Source organism: Ptychodera flava, chromosome 8, assembly GCF_041260155.1.
Source record: "Ptychodera flava strain L36383 chromosome 8, AS_Pfla_20210202, whole genome shotgun sequence".
Classification (NCBI taxonomy): Eukaryota; Metazoa; Hemichordata; class Enteropneusta; family Ptychoderidae; genus Ptychodera; species Ptychodera flava.
In genome coordinates this window covers 23,670,158-23,697,067 of record NC_091935.1, presented here as the reverse complement: position 1 = coordinate 23,697,067, position 26,910 = coordinate 23,670,158, and the positions used below count along the sequence as shown (strand labels likewise).

At 37.3% G+C, this 26,910-nt stretch overlaps 1 protein-coding gene across 1 annotated transcript in view; it reads left to right on the top strand.

The window, feature by feature from the left end:
* Positions 1-244: 244 nt before the first annotated feature.
* LOC139138828 (tubulin polyglutamylase TTLL7-like) overlaps positions 245-26,910 on the top strand; it is a 56,808-nt gene continuing 30,142 nt past the window's right edge. The window contains 3 exon segments of the mRNA XM_070707372.1: positions 245-371; positions 12,540-13,154; positions 24,477-24,671. Of these exon segments, the coding sequence (XP_070563473.1) occupies positions 13,070-13,154; positions 24,477-24,671 (280 nt within the window). The 5' untranslated portion in view covers positions 245-371; positions 12,540-13,069.

Sequence of the window (26,910 nt, the reverse complement as noted above, 5' to 3'; positions counted from 1 at the left end):
TTTTGATGACACTGGGCTCTGACATAATTTTTACGGTTAGTCGTTAACCATCTGGCTACAACACGTCAGACATGTAACTTGCACAACACTGTAATCTGTCTATATATGTTTTTAAAAAAATAACTGAGTCGTATATATATATGTTGTCAAGCACAGCGCGGCTGGCAACACCGCACCGCGGTAACGGTTGTCAAGATGGGGCGACTGGTGATCACGTGACATGATTAGCATACCTGCCTTCTGACAGCTGCCCAGCTTGGTCGGCCATAGAATGTATTCAGGCCTGGAATGTGTTGATATTCACTGCTGGCACAACGCGTGAGGGTCCGAGTATTTAACGTCTGAAATAAGACTGGAACAATTAATAACAGGTGGGTACATGGCTATTTTAGCAGCAGATCTTTAGTTTACACTCAGTGACATCGTGGCGAAGGTTTTATCAACGTTTACGCTTGTATAAGAGCGCTGTCCCCAGCGACTTTTGAAATTATGTGTGTGTTACCGTACGATCGATTGGTGAAAATGGCCGGTCGATGGAAACTGTCGGTGTTCAGACAGAAAACGGCACGTCTTACATGTAAACTTGGCATTATTGTCAACTTTGCATGGTCTTTGCCAATGGCAACCTCTGTTTGTGGAAGCAACCATCCATTGGGAAGCGAGATAACTTTATGACAGCGGGAACAGGTCAGGTTTGGGTGCAGTGATGTAACACAGTCTGCCTTCAAGAGAATACATACAGTATGTGGTGTTGAGTTGCTGTCAGAGAGTCCGGTCACCTTGTGGTTGCGACGCGTGGACATCTCGCACTTCCTGGAGTTAACAAACGCGTTCAGTTATTTCTATTACATACTCAAGTTGTACAGGTTGTTTAGCAACCACTTTCGTCGATATGCAATTCGTCTTGCTTCGTTCAAAATATGTGTGAATGTGTCTTTTCATTAGCGACAGACAGGTATTCTCACACAATCGTAATCAGCAGACTTGGCTGTCTGTCCATAGTTGACTCAGAACCGTTGTATGTAAATAAACGTATTCACAACTTGACACAAGCAGTTGAAAATCATATCATGATGCTTTAAACCCAGATATCAGTCAGCGGTTTGCATTATTAGCTCACATATCAAGCAAATAAATGTTTTCTATTTGTTTATTTGATTTACAATTTTTATATGTGTATTTTGATTTGAATGAAGATCGCGAGTGTTGAGCGCAACCTGTGTACTGAAACGCTCAACCTGCAAGTTGTATAGCCAGAGCAGGGACCGAGAGGTATGGTCGTCAAAACTTACGTATCATACAGCCTTGAGGAAGCTAAGGTTGATGGATAGGCATCAGTTATGCAGATGGATACGACTGTTGCAAACAACAGTGGCATCCATCGGCCTGCCACACCCCTCCCCCTCCCCCGCCCCACTCTGTCTGCTAATGTAGCACAGAAAAGTCTTGCGTCAGCCATCACTGAGTTCACAAACCGTCATGGCACAGGCCAATTATGACACCTTATCATATCAGGCATTCATTCAATGGAAAATCTGCAAACTTACCTTGCTAAGTGTCTTTACACTAATACTGCCAGTGGAAGGCTGTGTGAAATCTTACATGGCACAATCAATACAGGAACAGTGAACTACATTCTGTAGACTGGATATTAACCTACATGTACATACAAACTGAGGATAGAAATTTTCTTCATGCGCAAATTTCATCTCAAAATTCAATCTCAAAATCTAAAAATGGCCTTTGAATTTATCCCATTGATCATGCCTGTCTGGTGCGGAAGTCCCTGTATAAACTTTCCACATATTGTGGTCATGCCAACAATTTGTGTAGAGTTCACAGACATATAAATTGAAGTTGACCTCCCCAGTAGGTTCAAAGTTTCAATGAATATTGACTTGTTTTACGTGCATACAGAACTGCCATGCCAAGCTGTATCGAACCTGACATTGACACGTCTCCAACAATGCAGGCAAATAAAACACCAATTAGACTTTGACCTTGCATTGAAGGTCAACTGCAACACTGGAGAGAAGCGTAGGTATATTCACTATTGTGCAATAACAGTAGTTTGCTGTTTCATTTATGGTCGTTATAATTTGGAAAATTGTTTTTCTACACTGAACTTTATCTAATTGAAAAATTAAATTACCATGTTTAAGATGAAAGCCATTCAAAATACGTGAGAACTTAAGGTTGCCAACACCTGTGAGATACTCTGAATGTTATGAACAAAACCTATGCTTTCTTTCCCCCAAGACACATAAAATTTCATTTTCATTTGACTGAGACTTTTTGCAATTTAACCCGCAAAGATTCTTCCCTAAGAGGTTGATTTGACTTGTATGCATAAATTACGTTTTTCATTTTAGCTTCCGCTATTCAAAATGTTGTTCGTAAAGGATAGCAAATTTCAAAGTGACTGGACATTCCATCTTTTAAACTCATCAATACTATCATTGTTTGATAACGTAATACAATATTCTGATTTGAATGATTCCTTTAATGTGATATTTCATGATGGCTTGATGTGATTATCTAATTCTTCCATCTTTCTGAATGGAAAAGGCAGTGACCTTTCTATGATATTTATCATTTTAGCCAAGAATACAAAGGCAATTGCGTCTGTAAGTTACGATATTGGAGGCAACAAAAGAAAAATTCATTGCATAATCACAAAATAAAAATTGTAAGATATGATACCACTGTTGACCTCTTACAATTAGCTAAAACAATCAGACCCCATGGCAGTAACAAAAAAGATTATGGTGAAAAAGGATAAAAATTACAACAAAAGAAAAAGAAAGGAAAAGTAAAACCAAGCGAACTTCTGAAAGCATATCTGGTTTGGCTCATATTCGGATATTAGTACACAAAACCTTTTGTCTGGTATAAATAATCACCATTGAATTATTTATGAGAGGTACTGCTCACTGAATTATTAATTTCCAAGTTATGAAGATTTTGTAATATTGCTAGTCACGTATTGGTCAGCCATGTAAGCTGGAGCCATTTTCAGAAAATGTCACTTTTGAGCTCGATTTAATAATGGATGTTAATCGCAGCAAAGTTCAGCATTACTTTGACATTCAAGTGCATTACTAATAATGGTTTTTATAATCACTGAACCTAGGTTACACAGTTTGCTTTCACATTTGTTTAAGTCCCCTGGGTGCCAGCCAAAAATCCTAGACAAGAATGGCAAATACTGTATGAAAATTGTTGTAAACCAAACAACTTCTTGCCTTCTCAAATGCTCACACATGGTTGTCTTATCAGCTAGAGAATGTCTTAATATATTAGTCAAATATTATAATTGTGCCTGATTCCCAATGAATCACTGTTATAACTGCAACAGTAAATATTTGTCGAAATTTTCATGAGACTTTTGTTGAATCAGGCTTACAGGAACGACAGGATTGGTTGCCAGGGATGTTGTAATTTGGACTAAATATCACAGGTCAAGCAATAAAAACAGGTGCAGAAATTTGTCCGAGTGTAGATACAATGGAAGCAGCCAATATGGAGCACATTGCTATATATGTTTACAGTCAGCATGAAATTCCAAGGTGCTCTAAAAGTCTAAACTTAGACAACTTCAAAGCTGAGTCAATTTCATAAATGTTTAATGTGTATATAGTCTGCTATTTACAGTTGCTCTTACCTGAGTCAATTTCATAGCAACAAACCTCTAGTGGTGAGAATGGCACTGTTTTCTCAGGTACAGACATGTGTCTGGCAGCATATTGTTCAGAATCTGCTGTTAATACTATTGCAAGGTTGTCTTTTGGTAGACTCACAGTGTACACAACATAGAAACAAAGTAACGGTATTCATTAATCTAGATTTATAGGGAGATAATATATCAGTATATATTTATTTCATTGTCAAAGTAAAACTTAAATTTACTAAAAAATGGTGCTGGAGATTAAGGGTAATAACAAATTACGTGAATACATATTTGTCTAGTTTCCCAAATGTATTCAGATATTTGCCCATATAGGAACTTTGCAGAAAGCAGTTGTAGTCTGCGACACGTCAGCGTGCTTTGTTTACATTCCAACAGGATGTTCATGCTTAAAGGTCATAGTGACAAAAAGTGTTCCCATGAGATACATGAAAACTCAGTATTTCAGTATTTCCTTATGTACTACAGCTGCAGTTCTGTTTTCTGTTTCGACATGTAAAACCTCTGAAAAGAATGGGCTTGTAGTGTTTATCATAACAGTGGGCGTGAACAGGTTTGTTTTTCCCCACAGATATTATAGCAGCCATTTGAGTAATATGTGCAGAGTTGATATTTTACAGTATACGTAGCATTTTATGATATAGTGTAGGTGCTTATAACACATTCTGACAACACCTGTCACTAAGCATCCATATTTAACATTGGTGTTGTCTATCAAGTCTATCAATAGGTACACTCAGTTACTCCTTATGTCATAGATATTTTTCCCTGCTCTTGATTTTTTTCACACATGCATGATATTAAAAATGATTTGAATGGCATTGTAGTTTCAATGAATATCGAATACGTTTTATTTCTGAGAAATAATACTAAACATTTCAGGCTTTGATAACCAGTACATGTATGTATTCATGAATGCTGATTGAAAAGCAATAAATTCAAATCATTCTGTATTTCAGATCTGTCACGTACTCATTGTGTTTTTCAAACATTTGTGAGGCTTTCACCACAGATTAACAGAGACAGTGTCCCATGCCATAGAAGATACTTTGAAAATAAATATAGGTGTATTGTAGTTCACTGAAACAGACTTTGCATTCAGCAAATCTGTGTCCACAGGGGTGTTCAGTGCCCCCTACTATTCCGATAGCTGGTGACTGTGAGACCTAAATTTTGTGTGGACACATGACCGTAGCGTGCGCGTACATAAGGGTTGCAGTAATGAGTTATGTAGAAAATACACCAGGCAGATCACTGGCAGACTATTACACCAGCAGGAAAATATCTGTGAGAAACTGGGTATTATTATAACTGCAACTGCCATGAACACCTTGCGGTTATACATAATATTTGCTATTCAGCCCCAACCTCCTTTGGAGTAAACATTTGTACATTTATATATAAACGGCGACAACAGATATGCTTCTTCCAGACCACTACATCAGTGTTAATGAAACAATGTCTGTGATCATAGTTATTCCTCTAGAGAAAAGAATTCCAATATTCAAAAATAGCATACAGACCCTGTTATGAAATCATTGCAAGCTTTCTGTCGGTAGCAACACAAAAATGTCTAGATTAAACCACATGTGTATTACAGTGAACATATGCCTCAAATTTTACAAACCCAAGAAATATGAATTACTGAAGGACAATCTTGTCTGGACTGAAATATCTGTAACGTTTGGGGTGAAGAGGAGGCAAGTGGGGTCCAGTGCCCCCATATGATGGATTATCTAGTTTACATCCTTTTACTGTAATTATCCATGTAAGCACCCCCCCCCCCCCCCCCTTGAAACTTTCACTGAAAGCTTCAAATTGAAGTGATATTCAGGCAAGTGCCCACCCCAATTTTTTCAGGGTTTTTTTGTGAGGCCATTTGCCCGGCTAGATTTGGACTCTGACATTCTAGGGAACAAGACTTAAACCAGGATTCAAATCTCTAGATACAAATTACATCATCTTGACCCATGCATTTTAAATGTAAAATGTACGAGTATCATCACATAGGAATTGTTTGCGATAAAATATTCATCCAGGTTCATGAAGATAATGCTGGCCTATGAATTATTAAAAAACGTCTGCATAGGTTTCACTATGGGGTGTCCACCTACAGCATTGTACATGGTAGAAGCCATATACACAGCGGTATAATGACCTGCCTAAGGATGTTGTAAAGTGGCCAAATATTTAATAAATGTGAAATGGCAACATGTATCAAGCATAGCACTGTAGGAGCGTGTAGTTGCCTTTAATAATGCTGACTTTGCTACGGAGATGTGGATGTTTTTAGTTTTCGGAAAATTATGAAGTCTGGCCTCTAAGTTGATAAATCACTAAATTTCACAGATCTAGCTGTAATAATTGTAGCCTGTGCTATGTGGGTATAATGGCATGTAGGTACCAAATGTTTCAGGCCCAGCATGAGTTACAATTTACATGGCTGACTGCAGAATTTAGCTTTTCTGTCCACAAAAGGACAAGCATATATTAAATGAAAGAAAAACCGGTGAAAGAAGAGAAATATGAGACAAGTGAATTCTAGCAGCTAAATTATACTGAAGGTCATCTCTAATTGCATTGTTATTTTATGTGTGTAAACAGTGCAGTTCACCTTCAGAAAGAAATGCCTCCACGGAAAAATAGCCTGCCCTCCCATATGGCGAATTATTGTCAATTTTCAAACAATAGCTGATTTATATCATGTTATACAACTGTTAGAGATGTGTGTTTGGTAGAGACAGTTGCCATAGAGTTAGTAAGCGCCTCAAAACTGAAAAACATAAAATTTTGTACAAACTTTTGTCAAGAAGACTTTTGCCTTTCTAGAAATCAAAAATAAAGATGGGGTCACTATGCAAACTTTGGTAATAGAGACACAAATTACAAAATATTTACTGACTTTTGAAATTCAAAATGGCCATCACCCCAGTGTTAACTCTGTTATATGGTAAAATCAAATTTTCAATTTAACAAAAATAAGATGATTAAAACTGTTTACTGTGAAGAGCTTCAAAATCAGCCCCTCCACAAGTGGTACATCAAAAAAGGTATTTTAAAAGTTTGAGAGTCAGAATATGTTCCCGAGGTGCCGGGGCGAGGTGCATTCTTCCTTATTTACAAATATATGTATAGTCTACAGTGATTTCAACTCAGCTATATGAGGAACTACTGCAAAAAATCTGATTTTTGTACTGTGGTCGGACCAATGTTACTTCACATGAAAAGTGGTCTAGAACAGCACTGTTGAAATTTCTCATTACCAGTCAGTGTCTGATAACAAAATTCCAGCAGTAGCCTGACAGGAGAGGGTTTCAAATCTGGGGTCAGAAGGTGTCAATAGCCTGGTTACCAATGTGTGACTTCACGTAGATCCAAGTTACCAAGGTTTAAAAAGAAATTATTGTGCACACATGAATCAAATGAGCAATTATTGACCAAAACTTTTGTTCCTTCTATCTGTTAAGTTTTCTATATATGTATCTTGCATGCAATTACAGGTCTTCTAGTTTGAAAAAAACACGATCTAGACAGTTGGCCAATAATTCATGGAACTGTGGCATAGCAACCATACATAAACAGCTAAGGTAAAGTTGTACAGAGTACAGAAAACACATGCACAACAGCATTGCAGCTGCCACTTACTTTATTACAAAACATCGTATGATATTTTAATAAGTTAACACTTTAATTAAACAAGCGTGTACCCACACCTGGTAACTGGACGTGCAGAGTTGTATTAATACACCTCTGTACACATTTACCAAGGGGAATTCAACCAATGTAAGTTGTACCGGTACATTTCCATTCCTTAGCTTGAAGTTGGTGAACTTCTCACAGAAAATGAAGGATCATGCATATGGTCCAAGACAGGTTTTTTTTTACGGGAAACCAAGAAGAAATTAATATTTTCATGAATATGGTGGTGAAACATAGTGAGTTGTTCATGCACTATGATTAAGATATTCATGAATGTTCATGAATGTTCATGAAATAACGAAGTTTCACTTGTCGGGGACTGCTTTTAATTCCAGTCTGTAAATAATTTAAAGCCCCAATCCTAAATCCCCAGTTCTTGCATTAGTTCTCTTGTTGAAATAGATAGTTTGTGTGGTTTAGTCCAAATGTTTTCCCTTCGCAGTGTGTTTACGATGCAAGGTTTACAGCGTTTCTTTCACAGACATAAATCAATTTCATTAATGGAAAAGCCAATTACGATCAACGTCAATAAGAGTTGACGTGCCATGTTGAGTAATGAAACATTCATGCCACTAATTATGACAAACACATCCTTTTATGATGTCTTTTTTAACAGCAAATTGCATTGGGTACGTCAGTAGTTGCACACTTGCCTAAATAGTTGAAGTAATAAGTAAAGATATTAGATTTTCCTTCAAAATATTTAAAAAGAAGTATGGTCAGCATTTGTTCAAAGGTTTCGGAACATACACATGGTTTGTCAACTCCAATATGGCTCCTATTAAAAGGTTTTAATACTGAACAACTACATACTGTAACTTCACAGTGAGGGTAACCGCAATTCTTCCGAATGCAAAAATTTACACCTTGCGGTTGAAATTCTCACCACACAGACCGGCAGTCCGGCAATTCAGCAAATTCATGTAAAACAGAATCACATACAAACTCAGGGCTCGAAATTAGCGGTGGTCTTGCGTCAAATGACCACCATTTTTCCATGCTTGACCTCCAAATTCTGTAACTGGTGGTCATTTTGACCACCATGGAAAATATTTAGTATTTCAGCGGTTGCCGGTTTGTCTGATGGCGAGGGCACCGTGTCATCAATACAACATTACAATCGGCCTTGAAGAAATTTATACACATAACGTTTTGTTCCTTTTTGTGGCGCAGGGCCTTCACAGGTGCTAAAAAACAAAATTTCATTTTGCAACATTTATGCAAATATTTTGGCAACGGAAAAAACAATTTCAAAATCCTTCTACTTATCATTACAAAGCATTAGACAACGCAGCGATCACTTTGGAACTCTGGCAAGTATAATAATACTATTGCAAGATAGACAACATGAACGAATTGTGCCACCTGTTTGCATGTTATTTGGTTCCAATAAAGCACGAGTCAGTAGATGAGAAGTTGTTGGCAAAATCATTATCGGTTTTTTTCCAACATAGGTATAATTTTTTTTTATCAACTGTACAGACATGTACAATTTGGGTACAGCCATGTTCAAAGACTCCCTTCATAACATGGACCTCTCTTTTCGTGAATACAAAAAGCCTGATAATGTGATTCAGTTCAAAAAAAAATATTGACCACCAGTTGACCAAATTGAAAATGTGGTGGTCAAAATAACTACCAGGATAAAATGTTAATTTCGAGCCCTGAAACTATGCCGATAACAAGTCTAGTATCTCTATGTCCATTTCATACATATGGAATATACTGAACGGACTGAAAGAAACTTGACTTGCTCGACCTAAATTGCAAAGCTAGAGCTATGGTCTTAGGCCATAACCGTTGCTATACACCACACACATCAGTTTCCAGGAAATGCTCAATTGCCCTTGGCCAACAAAGGCAGTAAAAAGTGATCTGTTTGGGTCCTTCTCTGGAGTCTACCCTCTCATGTCAAAAGTTAATCTCCAGCTGTTATCATGCCTAAGTATATCTCTCTTGTTTATGTGCAGATAATGATAAGGCATTCAATGAAAGGAGATTAAAGAGCCACTTTAAACCTCTCCAACATTGGACAGTGGTGATGGCTACATTATTTATATCGAAAGCTATGAATAGTGTGTGCACCGTGTATTGGTTTCTGTTTTTGGAAGACAATTACGGTATTTCAGAAAGCGTAGTCTGTATTGGATATTGCCTTTACCAATATTTGGTGGTAGAATTGTGTTTGTTAATAAGTTTTTGTAAAAGGCTCGCGTTCATTATCTTCTAACATTGAAATTTAATATATTTTTTACGCTCCCATATATGCATATGTATATATGCAAATGGGAAGTATTCGTATAAGGTGGCAAAATGGCGTCTGTGTGTATGTATGTAAGTATGTATGTATGTCTGTTAGTCCGTCCACATCAAAAACTCCTAAACCGTAGCACCTACTGTCTTAGTATTTGGTGTACAGGTGCACCTAGGGGTGGAGATGTGAATTTGTTCAAATGAACATGTCAGTGCCAAAAATATGCAAATGAGGGGGGGGGAAAGGAAAAATCCTGCAAATGGCTAAAACTCAGTAAGCATTGGTCAGATTTGGTTGAAACTTGGTATGCAGATTTCTTTAGGTATTCTAAATTATGTGTGCAAAAATTGGGATGAAATTTGCATGTTTGTATTTTTAGGGTATTTTTTCCGTTTTTAGTCAAAAAATCTTGTTCTCTGAAATCGCTCGTCTGATTGCTATGAAACTTAATATTCATGTTCCTCAGAATGACCTCAGTCATGCTTGTACAAATTGTATTGATATTGTCATATTTGTAATGAACTCAAACATGCCAGGTGTATGAATGATAAACCATGAGATTTGACTCACTAAACAGTTCAAGTTCACCACAAAACATTTGTACCAATTTTAGAAGTTAGTGTTGAACAAGTGAGAGAAATATTCATACTACATGTACCTCAGTTAAGTTAGTGTACACCTCAAAACTGAAAGACTTAAACTTCTGCTCAAACTTTCCCCAGGGACTTCTATTTTAAAATCAAAGTGAAAATTTTTGGTCACTGTGCAAATTTTGGTACGAAAGAAGCAAATTGCCCAATATTTATCGACATTTGTAATCGAAAATGGCCGTCATCCCTGTGTGTATAAACCCTATGGAGAAGAATAGAATTTTCGATTTGCACTGGCAAAATAATAAGATGGTGAAAATTTCATTCACACCAATATTTTCAAAATGAGCCCCACACAAGTGGTAGATGAGAAAAGAACTAAAAATTTGAGGGTCAAATATCTGCCCCAAAGGCACATTCTACCTAAATGTGTGACCGGCTGATAAGTACAGGAGCAATAAATCAGGTGCAAAACTATCAAACATAGAGTGAGCTCAGTAATATTTAGATATATTTATATCTGGAAGATGCATTTGCTGTTCCTTTCATTTATTAATTTATCTTTAGAAGTATATTTCTCCCTAGAATACTTTGTAATTATTAAACATCTCGTTTGATTCGTAAGTCAATCTTTTATCGAAAATTGACTGCAAGATACTGCATCAAAAGCTTTGACCACAGTGATAGGGGTACATCCATTATTTATAGCATAAACCATGCCTGTTGTATGTAGACACAAAGAAAGGCTTATAACTTGGACCTGTACCTGTATGGCTAGGGTGAATCCATTCAATTCACATGTGAAGTTTTAAAATTCATAGATGTCTCAGTCGGCTTTATGGTGAACTTTGTGTTAGGCAAAGAACAGATTTTAATCATCATGATAGAGCTGATTTTCTTTGGAATTTAAACAACACTGGGTGCTATATTGATTTGCTGTATAATATTTTCTTGTGAAACCGTAAAAATCTTTCTCATTAATGTCACAAAAATTGTCAGTTGTCAATAGATGCCGGGTATTTTCATGCAGTCATGCAGTTATGTCAATACTTATGCAAGCCGTTGCAACAACAAATAGAAGTCATTCAATGGGACTGAGAAGTCCTCTTTGAAATGATGGTTTGTAAGCGGCTATGGATTGCATTGGTAGGGCTGTATTGATCCAAGCTATTGTCACCCTATTCTCTCTGACACTTTCCCCCATTGAGAGCAGTCAGTGACTCGCCAACATAGCCAAATGATTGGATTATGTCCGCCCATTGTTCCCCAAATACCGTTAGACGCATACATTAGAGATCTACCTGCCGACAATGGAGGTCTGGGACCCAGATGGGATGGATTTACAGTAATTCCGAACTATCATAAAAACATGGAAGTTTTTCAGCGATTTGAAGCGAGCGAAAATTCCTCTACATTGCACATGCATTTCCCTGTATCAGACATGTTGACTTTGCGAGTCAAAAGTTTTCCTTTGAAGCATAATTTCTGCTAATGGTATATAGCTATTCAAATATCAACAAAAAATGCAAAATAAATCGAAGTGAGCTATGTCTATAGAATGGGCACACAGTCCATGTAGCCGACAATATAGAATGTTCCACCACAACCATAACACAAAAACATTGTACACGGTAGATTAATCTTGCAATGATGGAGAGCCATAAATAACTGCCCGAAAGATATTCGCAAATTTTGTTTCACTGCACCACACAATGTATTATGTTGTTTACAATTTAAAACATGGTGACTAACTGATAGTCTCTGTTACACAATACACGTGAAGTGTATTGTCTTATTTCTGTACATGATGCATTTATCAATCAACCAAAAAATCTTTCAATTATAGTGTCTGTCTGTCCTCTGTTCCCTAAGTACAGTATGCAGTAATTCAAACCCCTCCAAATAATTACCGTTCAAACTCTGAATTTTTTGGACAAATTTAATCCAGTACCAGATTGCTCAGTATTGTTTTGTATGTTTTGTTGTTTCAGATTTTGCTGACTTGGTTTTCTCATGTATCAAATATATAGCTAATGTATACATGTATGACAGGTATAGCCTCATTGCATATTTCCACCTACAACTGTTGCAGTTTCACTCAATCAACAAAAACTATGATTTTACATGTAAATCTAAAGCAAAAGTTCCTGCCAATGTTTCAGCCTACCTCGGTATGCAAAATCACGCACAGTGGGCGACTGTCACACTTTAGTGAACAAACAGAAACAGATTTAGTCTAACAACAGTATATGTGTTTCAGCACAGATTATGTGAATTTTAATCAGATTTTTTCCCTTCTTTCTTTCAGGGGGTTTCTGTCAACAGTACATCAGCTTGCTTTGTTTTCATCTAGTGAAATCTGTGGTTTTAAAGCCTCGACAAAGAATTCCCTTTAGCACACGGGGGTCAACTTTTGACGTCACATATCCCTGATATTTAAACGTTGGACGTGAAGCGTGCAATTTGACAAGAACCAAGGCGTCTCTCGTTTAGGTGCTGCGGAGAGCTTCATAAAGTACGGCCGCAGGTGGGACCAGGTGGGACTGTGTGTGTCTTGCATGTACCGTAATATGCATCGGGCATAGCACGGGTACAAAGTTGAATCACCTTGGATACAGGGACAATACCATGTTTGCGTAGGCTCTGACAGCCACAGATCACAGCTGACAATACACAACAATACATCCCACTGTCTCTGTGTTCAGGCCGGCAGACTTTTAAATCCTTCCTTTCCCACTGGTGGACGTTTGGGAACTGTATGGTTGAATTTCAGGACAGCTGTTTGCACTGCTGACAGGGACAATGTGACAAACAAAAGAACAAGGAGTTGTCACTACCATGCCTTCTGCATCAGCACCACCGGTCCACAAAACATCACTGACGAGCAGTAACTCACTTTCATCACTGTCATCGTACGATAGAGGTGAGTTTACACTTTGTACTTTTATATTTGGGACCAAATGTTTAAATATTGTTTCATTTCTGCCAAAGTCAATTTTGTTGTCACTATGAAATATAACTCAGCCAATTTTTGTCAGATTTTTTCCAAAAATTTTGATCAGAAACTGAAGCCAACGAATACTGAAGTTCGTTAGGTCCAAAATTACCAAAAATTACAGAAAAATTTATAAAAAGTGGTGAAATGTTGCACTAAAATTTTGGCGGGAAAATTACAGCACTCAAAGGGGTAATATACCCTGATTGGAAGCAGGATGTTGGTTCAAGAGTAGGTAAACTCAATTATCTGAAATGTAATCAACCAGAAGTTTTCAAGAGGAATGAAAATTTGTGTACATGCCCCATTTGTTCCTAAAGATGTATAAGCACATAGCAAACCTTCCTGAAAGCATTTTGTTTTCCTGTGAGAAAATCGGACCTTTGTAAATTGAAAAGGACTCCCAATTAAGGTTCACTGTTGTGTATTAAGGTAGTGTGTATCTCAAAATTGAAAGACTTAAACCTATGCTCTAACTTGCCTCAAGCAAACTCACAACCATTCTGTTAGAAAAATCAAGAATAAAATTTTAAGGTCACCATGCAAATTTTGGTACTAGAGAAACAAAGTACCTCAAATGTGCAAAGATTTGAAATTCAAAATGGCTGCCATCTTTGTGTTAACTCTATGGGGATAAAAATGAAATTTTTGATTCACAAAGACTGTGAAAATCTCGTTTCCCTAGAGAGCTCCAAAATGAGCCTCCACAAGGGGTATATCAGAAAAGTATTGTAAAAATCCAGGACTCCATATGTCAGCTGCCAAGACGCATTCTACTTTAAATATTGGGTAACGTACATATGCATCTCTAAGAACCTGTTTTACTAAGAGATAGGGGAGCTGAATTTCAGAATGTGAAATGTCAAATAAATGTAAGTAAAGATTGTAAACTTTTGATTAAAAAAGCACAGGATTAATTTAAAGTATGTCTTTCATGGCCTTTACAAAAGACTAAATAAATATCAAATTGATCAGGAGAAAAAACAGGTATGAAATATTGAATCAAGGAGTGAGAAGTGTGGCCGTGAATACCAATATTTGGTTGACCACCACTATTTCAACACTTATTGACTATGCCCTTTTCAAGTGTAATTTAGTCTGGGACTACTATGCACATTGTGAAAGTCAAATAGAATGATTCAGTTATGAAAATATTGCCAGTGTTTGTAATATTTTCGTGTGCAGAGTTTTCAATGAATGTAACATCAGATTGGAAAACTCCTGTTCCCTGGCTGGCTTACTTTAGTTATTTATTCACACAGTTACGAGTGGAGTGATACGTACCGGCCGCCGCGTACTATGCATATAAGAAGGGGAAGTTGGGAAACGGAATGGCCGTTTTACGCACCCCTCGCCGAGTTTGGAGGCCGATTTCCCTCACAATAAGCCTCAACATATACTAAACCAGCATCGATGGCCTCCAATACATCTTAGAATTCATACCTACAAGCCTCTTTGCTCAAAAACGACCTTCTGTCCGTTTTTGGGTGCGATTTCCGTGTTTTTTGACGTGATCGAACACTTTCATTCTACAGCTGTGGCGGGGTCAGACCAGCCGCGCTGTGATTGGCTAATTTTTTCCGATCGACCCATGATGACCTCTCTTGTTTGATCGCTCGTTTGAGGCATAAATACGGCCCGGTGGTTTCGACGGGTTCGAACTCATATAGAAATGAAGGCTACTTCACATCTGCTCTACCAAAGTTGTTTTATATTACGATATGGTGAATAACAGGATCATTGTAGTTATTTTGTTTGGAATAAATGGCGAGACACTGGCGAATCCAATAGTGCTATGACCCTGTATAAATATAGTAAAAGGGAAAGCAATTCCACACGTACACATCGTCCGCGTCCATAGATTGGTGGTTTGCGTTTAATGTATAGTAATGTGTAATTTTGTTTCACTGTCTTGTATATAGAGCCGATTTCAGGATTTTAATAATTCCAAGCGCGCCGTCCTCCCTGTCACAACGCTTGTCCCACTGCGAAACACACACATCCTGTGTAGAAAAAAAAAACACCAACAAAACACTGCAGACTCACTAGAATGCTTGTACAAAACAGACAGCCGAGAGACACCGAACGAAGTTGATACATCAACACAGATGAGCGGCAACTTAACCACACAGTTGGAAGTCTCAAGTAAAAAACAGTTGGTGAAATCATGTACCTTCACGTCTCAGAACTCGACATCACAGTACATTCGCCGCGCGCAGTGAGCACCGTACATGATTCAGTGTCTTCACCACACATCATAACGGGCACATCACAGACAGTCAAATCCGCCTTCAACTCTATGTTTAAAATTTCGCCAAATTTTCTCCCTGCACAGTTTAATATTGATGAAAGCGTTGCAGATTCAATTCCTTATATGTTGACCTTTCAATTATGACATTTTGGCATCTGAAAATAGCTATGCGATAATTAATTATTCATATACACAATAGGTGAAAAACACAGTCAACAGCCAAACGATCGTTAACTTGTCATTTCATAAAAATAAGAGGAAAACTCAAAAAATAAAACGAAAGTTTCATCAGCTGTGTTATCTCAAACACTTAAGAATTAAAGCGAAATGAAAAAATTAGATTAATGTTTTTTGGTTTTTTTTCAGATATATTTTTCATTTTACAACGCGGCAAATAGGCTTGATTTTTCCATAGAAAACAATGACGTATAATACACCGAACAGACTGCACACTTCTCGCCGGTGCAAATTCCTCAATTTTGAACGAATAATGATGAAATTGAATGAATAATGATGAATTTCTCCATGAAAATGTTTTATTTGCATTTTTTTATTCCGATCACTGAAATATACGGACTGTTGCCGTCCATAATTTGGCGATCTTACGGCGTGTACATATGCAGAACAAGGGCCTTAAATTGACGCATTTTAACCAGTATGCGTCTCATAAGTTGTACAGCCTAAATATCTGTCATTTTGTTGTAATATAGACCAAATTTGGGCGAATATCAACGATAAAAATTCCAGTAAATTTGAAAAATAAAACAGAACGGAGGCGAACAGGCGCAAAGTGTGCACTGTCATCGAGCGGTGAACGTTATCGATCGATATTGTTTATTGGAAATTGATACTATGTTGTGTTGCTCACTCGCATGACCTTCCCAGCCAAAAATGGCGCAAAACTTGGCCAATGTGCACCAAAATGTGCTGAAAGATAAACACATCACAAAAACTGTAAAGAGTGTCGACGATTCAATTTAAGTTCAAGAAACCAACGGATACGTTGGTACTATGGTATGTAAGTCAATATATACGGGTTATTGTGGACATATTCATGACGTGACCTGAACGCATGAGCCGATACGCCAGCAGATTTCGATCGATATTCTATCGAAAATAAATTGATACAATGTGTTCGCTGTCGTCACTAGCAACCGGCCAAAAAGTGCTCTGAGGTAAAAATATGCTTCACAGAATATGAGACACTCGGGCATACCGTAGTTTCGCCCCGCAGTGGTTGTAGCTTTTGAGTAACGGTGTAACAGTCTTCTCGAATAGGCCTATCAGCAATCCCTTTCTATAGCCTAATTTTAATGTCTCCGCTAGGTGACAAGATACCATACGTTGTGAGTTCGAACCCGATTGAAACCACCGGGCCGTGAGCGATCTAAACAAGAGAGGTCATCATGGGGTCGATCGGAAAAAAATTAGCCAATCACAGCGCGGCTGGTCTGACCCCGCCCACAGCTGTAGAATGAAAGTGTTCCATCACGTCAAAAAACACGGAAATCGCACCCAAAAACGGACAGAAGGTCGTTTTGACGCAAAGAGGCTTGTAGGTATGAATTCTAAGATGTATTGGAGGCCATCGATGCTGGTTTAGTATATAGTTGAGGCTTATTGTGAGGGAAATCGGCCTCCAAACTCGGCGAGGGGTGCGTAAAACGGCCATTCCGTTTCCCAACTTCCCCTTCTTATATGCATAGTACGCGGCGCCGGTACGTATCACTCCACTCGTAACTGTGTTTATTCATACATCTACTTGCTTATCTATTTGTTTACAGTTGCATCGTATGAGATTAGTCCTTGGAATGTTGTTTTTTTCCAAAGAATTTAGAACAACCATTTTAGCATTCTACCTTAATATACTCTGAAATCTTTGCTTGAAAACGAAATTTAACAGAATGACTAAAATTAATGTGGTATGGTGAAAATATTTCTATAATATCTTTTCTTGAAAACATTGCATTCCTTCTATTATGGTAAATGGCAAGATAACTAAAAGGCTTAATTTCTATTTTTTGCAAGTATAATTGCAATAATAGGTCGTAGCATTATGCAGATTTTTCATATACCATGCAAGTGAATGCATAAAATATATTGTAAACTTTATGATACTTTTTGTGTATTTTTGTAGTCATCAAGGAAATCTGTGGCCTTGCTCATGAGAACAGCACAAATGTCATTTCTATTGGACATTAGAAACAGGGTCACTGCAGACAGCTTAAGGTCACCTTGGACAATGACTTGGGGGTCGTTCTTGTCAAGGCAGCTTTGAAAGACTGTTTATTTGTCAGGGTGGTTGTGGTTCTCTTATAGATGACCTAGCTTTACAGTTTGAAAAGTGCACCCACCACCGCTGTTGTCAAGGAGTAACGGCCCGTGTGCTGTGTTTACACTCATCCGTTGTTCCTCTTTGCCTCTGATGAAAACAGTACTCTACCCTTTCATTAAACGGGGACGTTTGTCCCCATCTGTTCTGTTGTCAAGTATTTGTACCATTGTAAATGCCTTCTTTACTGTCGTACTACGAGTGTTGTAAAGTTTTGATTGCGTTTTTTGGACTGGTGAAATCGCTGGGCAGAGCATGTTTCGTGTTCACTCCAGGGTGGAGTGACCAGTGTTTACGTTTGTTTTAAACAAATGCAGCTCAAGTCATCATAGGAACAAGATATGGGTGTGGATTGCCGTATACACTGTGAAAGGTGCTTGAATTTGATCAGTGGTCACAAAGCAGTTGCTATACGCTCCATGGTGCAAATCTACAACAGCTTGCTCTTTCTCGCACAAAAATAGAAAGTTGATGTGAAAAAACATGAAGAAAAATCAAAATGGGATCAACGATGTATTTAAAAATTAAAATGTAATCTATACATGAATTAAAGTATTACTTGGCTAGCAATAACTAGAAGCTATATGGCTGTACAAGATGTTATTGTTTCGACGACAGGTTTTGATTTTCACTTGATATAAAATGAAAGGGTTATTTCTATGAATAAGTGGAGTGACTCATGCACTACTCTGCTACTAAAATATTTTAATTAATGTAGAATCTGCCCCATGAACAGATTTTAGGACTTTTTGAACTTTTACAATACTCTTTGTGGCCTACAACTTGTTTGGGCTCATTTTGAAGCTCATGGGAGTAACTTAAGTTTTCACAGGCTTATTTTTTTAAATTTCAGATGTCAATAAATATGTGATAATTTGTTTCTCTATAAGTACCAACTTTTGCACAGTCAGCCCATATTTTTATTCTTGATTTTGAAAGTGAATGGTTGAAATTTTCATTTGGCAAAGTTATAGCCTTTCAATGAAATATACAATAGCCTGCCAATTTCGAGGTGCATATTACCTGATAGACAACTTGTTCTATCACAGTATCAACACTCTTTTACCCATTTACAAACGGTATTATCTTTGCACTGAACATCCTTTTCTTGATAATCACAGCTCTGATTCGTTGTAGTCACAACATATCACTCTTTGTTAATGGGGGCTCTTTCAACTTACAATCACCTAAAATCCATTTCTTCAATTCGACTGGTCAAAGACACACAATTTATATTTTATTCCATGAGCCATGAGTTTGTCCTTTCAGAAATCTTAATTATTTTTTGTTCTTGTTGAACTTATATGGTATTTGACAATAGGAAAAAGATACTCAATTTTTATTGGAACAGAAATCAGTATTTATGTAGAGTTGATGTATACAGGGACAAAAGCTGTATCTGTTGATATGTGTTTCATCCTTTTTTTAAGAAAATCTTTCCGTAGAAATATTGCATATTATCAGCCTTGCAAACACAACATGCAATGGTATTGTTGACAAATGAGTTCTTGTCTGGACTAAAATTCTGTGACTGACAAAAATATTGAGCATTACACATAATAGATATAGACTGTATTGACAGGGTGAATACTAGGCATTGGGAGTACGGTGGTGCAAGAAACTTAATTTTACAACCAGAAAAATTTACTGGCCAGTACAGTTAAAGGGATGGTTATATCTAATGTCTGTAAACCTTTCACTTACATTTTTCCTGTCCAGTCATTTCAATGAAAACTGCAGGGCACGTCTTCAAGACTAATAATGGTGACTTTTACTAACTGTAAAATTGCAACATGCCAAGAATTCAGTTTCTCATAAAAATCATGAAACCCAAAGGAAAGGCCAAAAACTACAGCTAATTTCAGACGTATGAAAACGACAGCATATTCTAGGTTTCATACTTTTATCAATTTTTTATCTCTGCTGTAAGGTATTTAGATAAACATTTGTGGACTGGAGTATGAATGTGTCTCCTTCTGGTCTTGATGTTTACCAGAGCATAAATTCACCTCATGGATCAAGTTGCAAAAATATCCGAAACATTATTTGATTTGATACATTCTGACAAATGGACAGCTTGTAATTCAATTGACTATTTCCCTAAAACACTCATAATCTGAATATGCTCAGATGCATTTTTGTTTGAAAGGAAGAAAATTTGTCAGCTAAATGAAAATTATGGGCAAGTTAGGACAAATAGAAGAATATTAGATCAGAGTACGCGATACAACACCCCATAATCAAATGTTTCATGAATACAGGTGTTTGCAGTCATATATGCATTATACATGTCAATGAGAACAGCACAGCAAAGCATCGTGGCTTTTGAATTACTCAGCAGGGTTCTCAAAAATTTTGAAGTAGGCGGAAAATTCAGAAAAGTAGGCGGTTAGTTCTGTGTGCAACCAGGTTCCTGGGCGGGGGGGGGGGGGGGGGGGGGGGGGGGGGAGACAGTTCTGAGCAATTTCATGCATTCTTATACAGTGTATAAAAGGCTATTCCAACATACACACAGGGGGGAGGGTTTCAGGGAGGGGTCCCCTCCCTGTGTGCAAGAAATTTTTAAAATTTGAAGACATTTTGGAGTAATTTCATGCATTATTGTACTGTATGAAAGACCATTTCAGCATGAGAGTGTTAAGGATTATTTTTAAATTTGAAGACATTTCTGAGCAATGGCAAGAAATTTTTAAATTTTGAAGACATTTTGGAGTAATTTTATGCATTCTTGTACAGTATTAAAGACCATTTCAGAATACAGAATAATCATTATCATTGCCAATTACAACATGTTTTCAAGGGATAAAGTTTTAAAAAGTCAGAAAAATTAATTTGATATCACTCGGGCCTGTCAACTGCATTCAGTTAACAAGGATAATAGCAAAATTTCACCAGACTGTTGTGTAGAATTATGTTTAGCTCATGACTTGAACAAACATTTTGAAATACATCATAGAATGGGGCCTAGGGTTTTCATAACCCAGATAACGATCCGCTAGAATCCTGACCAGCCTGGCTGTACAGAGTGTTTTACTGATTTAAATAAACTTGATTGAAGATACAGTAAAATCAAAGAGTTTATTCAATTCAATGAATTATAGGAACACAATTTTCAGTGATTTTAATTCACTGTACTAATTTCACAATAAAACGAATCCGCGAGCTGATTATTGATTTTTTTTGCTGATGTTGAATATAATTGAAAAAGAGAGCTAAATTTCAGTGTTCATGTTTGATAAAACCTCAAACTAACGACACTGAACGCCAGCCTGTACTCCGTGTGTGTACAAAGCACCGGTAGTCAATTGTAACACAGTACACACAACGCGATATCGGTCGACCTGAAATTTGACACTGTGATCGACTAGCGTTTCAAAAGTACGAAAAGTGAGACCAAGTAATATTTTTTTATTAAGATTTGATCTAAACCTCCCAAAACCAACAGACAAAGTCAGAAAATCAAAGTTTTCAAGCGTCGACTTTCTCTTCCGCGATGCACACAACCACACGGCCCCTCCACAAAACGCGATGTCGATCGACTTGAGTTGACATCGTGATCGACCATGGATAGATTGACGTGGCGTTTCGAAAGTATGAAAAATGAGACTCAGTAACTTGTGGTCGCTTTAGATTTGATCAAAAACCTACCAAAACCCATCAGGCTAGGCCCTACTCTTACGCAGAAAACCAAAGCTCTCAAGCGTCGACTTTCTCTTCCGCGTTTGAGCGAAACAAAAGTCGGCTTCATTCGGAAATGGTCGGCTATTCGCGGGCATAACGTAATTGTATGTTAGTCCAATTTTCGGCTATACCCGATGTGAACGTCGGAATAATTCGGGCTGTGATCGGGCGAGCGAGGTTCACCTCGAGAGCGATTCCCAGTCACGGTGTACAGTACAACACGTTCGCTGATCGCGGTACCACAGTGATAGCAACAAGTTCACCGCGTAAATTGCTAGACTACATATAGCCACATCGGCACTTCTGAAATATTATCTGCGGCTTGCAAGACCACCAAAAAAATCTAATTATTGTTATCAAAACCAGAATTTCCGGGCCAGAGAGCGAAACAGTGCTGAAAAGTAGCCGGCCAAAATACGAAAGTAGCCGGTCAATTTGGCCGGCATCCGGCTAAAATGAACACGCTGAAATTACTCATATCCGCCATGCAAGAATGATTATTCTCAAATCCTATTAAAGGGCACTGGGGTTCAGGGTTTGCGTTACCATGGTGACACGATGGCTGTTTGTACAATGTGTGTATAAACACAAATTAAATACTAATGCATTGTGGCATATCTAATTGTACTGGCCGGTTTGTAATAAGTAGAATATTGATAATAATACATTGAAAAGTTTTTAGGGCAATTATATAAAGAAAATACGTACACACACACACACACACATACATACATACACACACATACATTTATATATATATATATATATATATATATATGTATATATATATATATATATATATATATATATATATATATATATATATATATATATATATATATATATATATATATATATATATATATATATATATATATATATATATATATCTGTATATACATACATACTTTGACATCAGAAAACCCATAGAAACAGCAGTCTGAAATCATAAATCATAGATTGCAGGCAATAGAAGCAACATATGGTTTTAAAAATCTTGGAAGGGAAGGGAAGGGAAAGCGTATCATGGCTCTGTTCAGGGATTTACTCAAACCGTTCAATCAATATTGTATGTCATGATCTCATATAACATGCAATGGTATAAGCATAAGATTAAATGATATATGATATTATATCACGCGTACAGGGTTGATATTATTGCGTATAATATGACAAATGTATGAACAGATATTAATAAGAATTATGATCTTTCTAGTTTTATTTATGATGATGTCATCAGTAATAATGTGATATTACAATGAAATAGAGCTGAATCAGTGAATAGACCTATGTTTGATAAATTTACACATTTTATAGTTTGAACTAAATTTTGTGATCCAGCCTTGTGAATTTTGTTCTGCTTAAATTTACTGTGGTAAAGTGATTTAAATGTACATTCCTTTCAGCACACTTGTAGAATTTTCATAGAAATTGGTAAGCTGTTCAGCTTCAAAGTTTAACCATGGAGCATGTTGCAACTGCATATACAGTACCCTTTCACCACCATGGTTTGACCCAAACCCATTGTTATCAATGGTGATCATGGACCTGTTTACTGTGAATTAGGGGGTAAACAGGTTAAAGCAATGTGACAAGTCACCAACTTGTGGAACGACTCTCCTTCCTGAAAAAATAAGACATAGTGATCATATCAGAAGGGCATTAAACTCTGAACTTTCACCTCTGTTGCCATGGATTAGTGTGGTTGTTGTCAGGTAGGATTAACCCTGTGAGGGCCATGCAAGTGCCTACAAGGATAAATACTTTGGACCCAGAATACATAAAATTGTAATCCCTAACCCCTACTCTCAAAATAGATGTAGCAAGTGAGGCAAAATTTGCCTTTTTTTATTCTTATGGGTGTATATCAGTTTTTTGTTTAATTATGTTAATGATGTGTGGTACGGAAGAGTTCGTCATGGTAACACCAGAGTGATCAAAAGAAAGGAAAGATAGGTACACTTTCTGCAAGGAAATGCCTCTTTCAGTTTGAAATTCACTTCAAACCTATTAAACCTGTCAGCCCGCTATCCACTTTTGCATGTCCAAATCACCCCTTGGAGTACAGGCATTAAAATGGAGCTCTACTTTGACGAGGGTCAAATGTACATGTACTGTGTAAACATTGGTTTCATGCAAACTTTCCGTTTCAAAGCTACAGTGCTAACACACAGGCCTCATCTTAAATTCCACACAGCAATTTTACAAGCTCCTAACAGTGTTGACAATAAAACTGGAGAGTGGGTCGCTACTTGAGATGTTGGAATATTAGTGGTAATTACATTGAATAGTCATTGGTGTCTAGTATATACACGGTCATAACATGAAAACTTGTCACTGGAGTTTTTATCAGTTTTTTAGGGATAAAAGTGGTAAATGAAAGGAAACAAAAATTTACTTTGTGATAATAAAAATGTCATTTCTTGTTATTTGCCCTGTGATCAAATTGTTCAAGTTTCAGCTTTCTTCAAGGACCAGTAGCTGTAACTTTTGATAATTTTTTAGACGTTTATTCTTTTTGTGTATACATGTATGTCAATTGCTAGTTCTTGTTCTACTCTCAAGATCATTTTAAAACACCATTTAGCTTGTCAACACAGTCTCTATACATGTAGAATGCAGTGTTACTGCTTAAATTTGAATTCTAGTGAGAACCAGAATTCACTTATAAACCTGCAGTTGACAAATGTACAGGCTGAATTGACAAACTGAATATTGTGTATCTCAACATGCTTGAATGAGTAGAACAAGAAACTGTAGTTGATATCAACAACAAAAATAGTGAAAACGATAGTTTATAGCTACTGGCCTTTTTAATAACCAACTAAACTTGATAGTGACTGAGGGAGCTGGCAAGAGGAGAGTTTGTGTCCTGATTTCATCATTTTACCTCGGATAACAATAACAAAGGGTACATCAGGTCATATTGGAATTACAAAGCATTTTGACTTTTCTAAACATGAGTTGATGTCTTGTTGCATTGCAGGAGACTTGACTCATAGACAGAGTGTGCATCAGTCAATGTCCAACACTGTGATGGAAAATGGAATTGACGACACTGACGATGAGAAACAGACAAGATTATCCTCTTCCTCCTTGCTCAGTCTGAATCAAAGAAAGAAAGTGAAAAAGAAACGTCTACCAATCACCATCAATCTATCTGGTACTAAATATGATGTAGGTAAGTCTATGTTAATTTATCTGTCAACTCATTGAAATAGGTAAGTATTTATTTGTTTATTATTTATTTTTGTTTATTTATTTATTTTTATTTGTTTATTGAATGACTTATCTTGTTCACATTGGCAACCCAACTGAAATTTGGGCCGACGCAAAATAATTGTCCTTTTGGGATTAAATTTGGTCCGTGTCCACACTTACCGGTACCAGAATTAGGGCCGACGTAACTTTACCTTCCTTTGTGACCTCTGACCTGTCAAAGTTCAAAATGGCACATTTGAATATGGCACGCTGTTTCTACTGTTCATGATTTTCCTGTGTTTTTACGCACAAGAAGGGCAAATATGACTACCACTCACCCTTTTAATCATCGGAGAGACCTTCACCATTTATTGGATGAGCATATGGTATATATAAGACCGCGGTGGAGAAATAACCAGTGCGCGGCATTTTTGACATGCCTCTCGGTTTCTAGTCAATTGGACCCTATGCCGATTGGACCCAAGTCAATTGGACCCCATGATTGATCGCGAGGTTTTACCAAATTATGAAGTCATACATATATTCGAGCAATGCTTTGATTTAGCATACGTAGTTTATGTTTGGAGTTCGCTAGCAATTTATAAAGTCTTAAGGCCGAGTTACACGAGGCAACTCGTTGAGCAACGCGACGAGCAACACGACAGGCAACGCGAGTTGCCCGCCGTGTTGCTTCGTTTGTATGATATCGTCGCGTCGCCCGAGGTGGTCAGGCGACGTCGCCCGGAAAACCGACATGTCGGTTTTTCAGGCGACGCGTCGCCCGTCGCTTGGACGAGTTGCCCCGTGTACACACTGCGTCGCGTCGCCTGAAGAAACCTTTGACCTCTACTCATGCGCAGAACAGTGATCCTGTTTGCGCGCATCGATTGTAACTTGTTAGTACATATAAATTTACAAAACTCGAACAGGAAATAAACTATAAACTGTAAAAAACAATCAACCAATCAATATGTCAATAAATCAATAAATCTATAGACAAATCAAAAAAATATCCACCCTCTCTATCAACTCTACTTCAATCTTCGGTAAACTGGTGAATAACCGCTTCAATATAAGATAAACTGCTGAATGATAATTTCTCCTGAGGAGCCATCAATATTCTCCGTTGTCCTTATATATGGACTGATATTACACGTATCGAAAGCATCGATCAGGTCGGGACGACACAGAGAATACAATCAGCACAACGAAAGACAATGTCGAGCGTCGTCACCGTGACGTCATCGTAATATAAGTATTTTCCTCTTAGGCCTATACATCAAAGAAAAATGTCAATATATTTTTCTTAAACCAAAGAATTAATCAATTAATCGAAATTATTTCATCCCTAATTTACCGACGAGCACATAAAGACATGCCAGGCTCCAATAGATTGTACACCAAAACGGACAATTTGCGAGATGTTTTGCGAAACGACGAATGTATCAAGTGTTATTTTGCTTGCGCCTACACCAGGTCATTCTCACCATGAGGAGGGATAACTACTTAAGAGAACAAAAATTGCCTTTTTTCAAGGCAGATAAGTGGAGGCGGTAGCAATGGCGGTAACCATAAACAAAATTGCGAAACGTTTTTCCAATTTCACAGAATTTCACACGGTTCAGATTTTTGGAAAAGTGTCTGTCCTTCAACTGAATGTAAGTAAATCTGAAGCACTATGGCTCGGTTTATGGAAAAATAGACGTGACACCTCGAGTGGTTTGAATTTGGAATTCATAAAAAATATTAGGGATTTACTTTGGTTATGACCGTTTAAGACTTCTACTTAACTGGGAGAAAAAAATCGAAAGGCTTAAGACCGTTTTGAAACTTTGGTCAAAGCGTAAGCTAAGTCTGTATGGTAAAATCACTATCATCCAATTAGTAGCTCTTCTAAAACTGTTTTACGTATTGTTAATTCTTGGTGCTTTTGATGAACTTTTGAAGCCGATCAATCAAGCAATTTTCAAGTTTTTTTATGGAATAATGGGCCTGACAGAATAAAAAGACACAATAATTGTAACTTACGAACGTGAAAGGTTCAAGATGCCCGACATCTTTGCCCTCCATGATGCATTCTATGCTTCATGGATTCGTAGACTGTGCGATTCAACGATCGCTCACTGGTAAGCTGAAATTGCTAGAATAATGAACATATGACCTATTGTACGACAATATTTTGTACCCGTTAACCTTAACCATGAGCTGATAATTTGCAT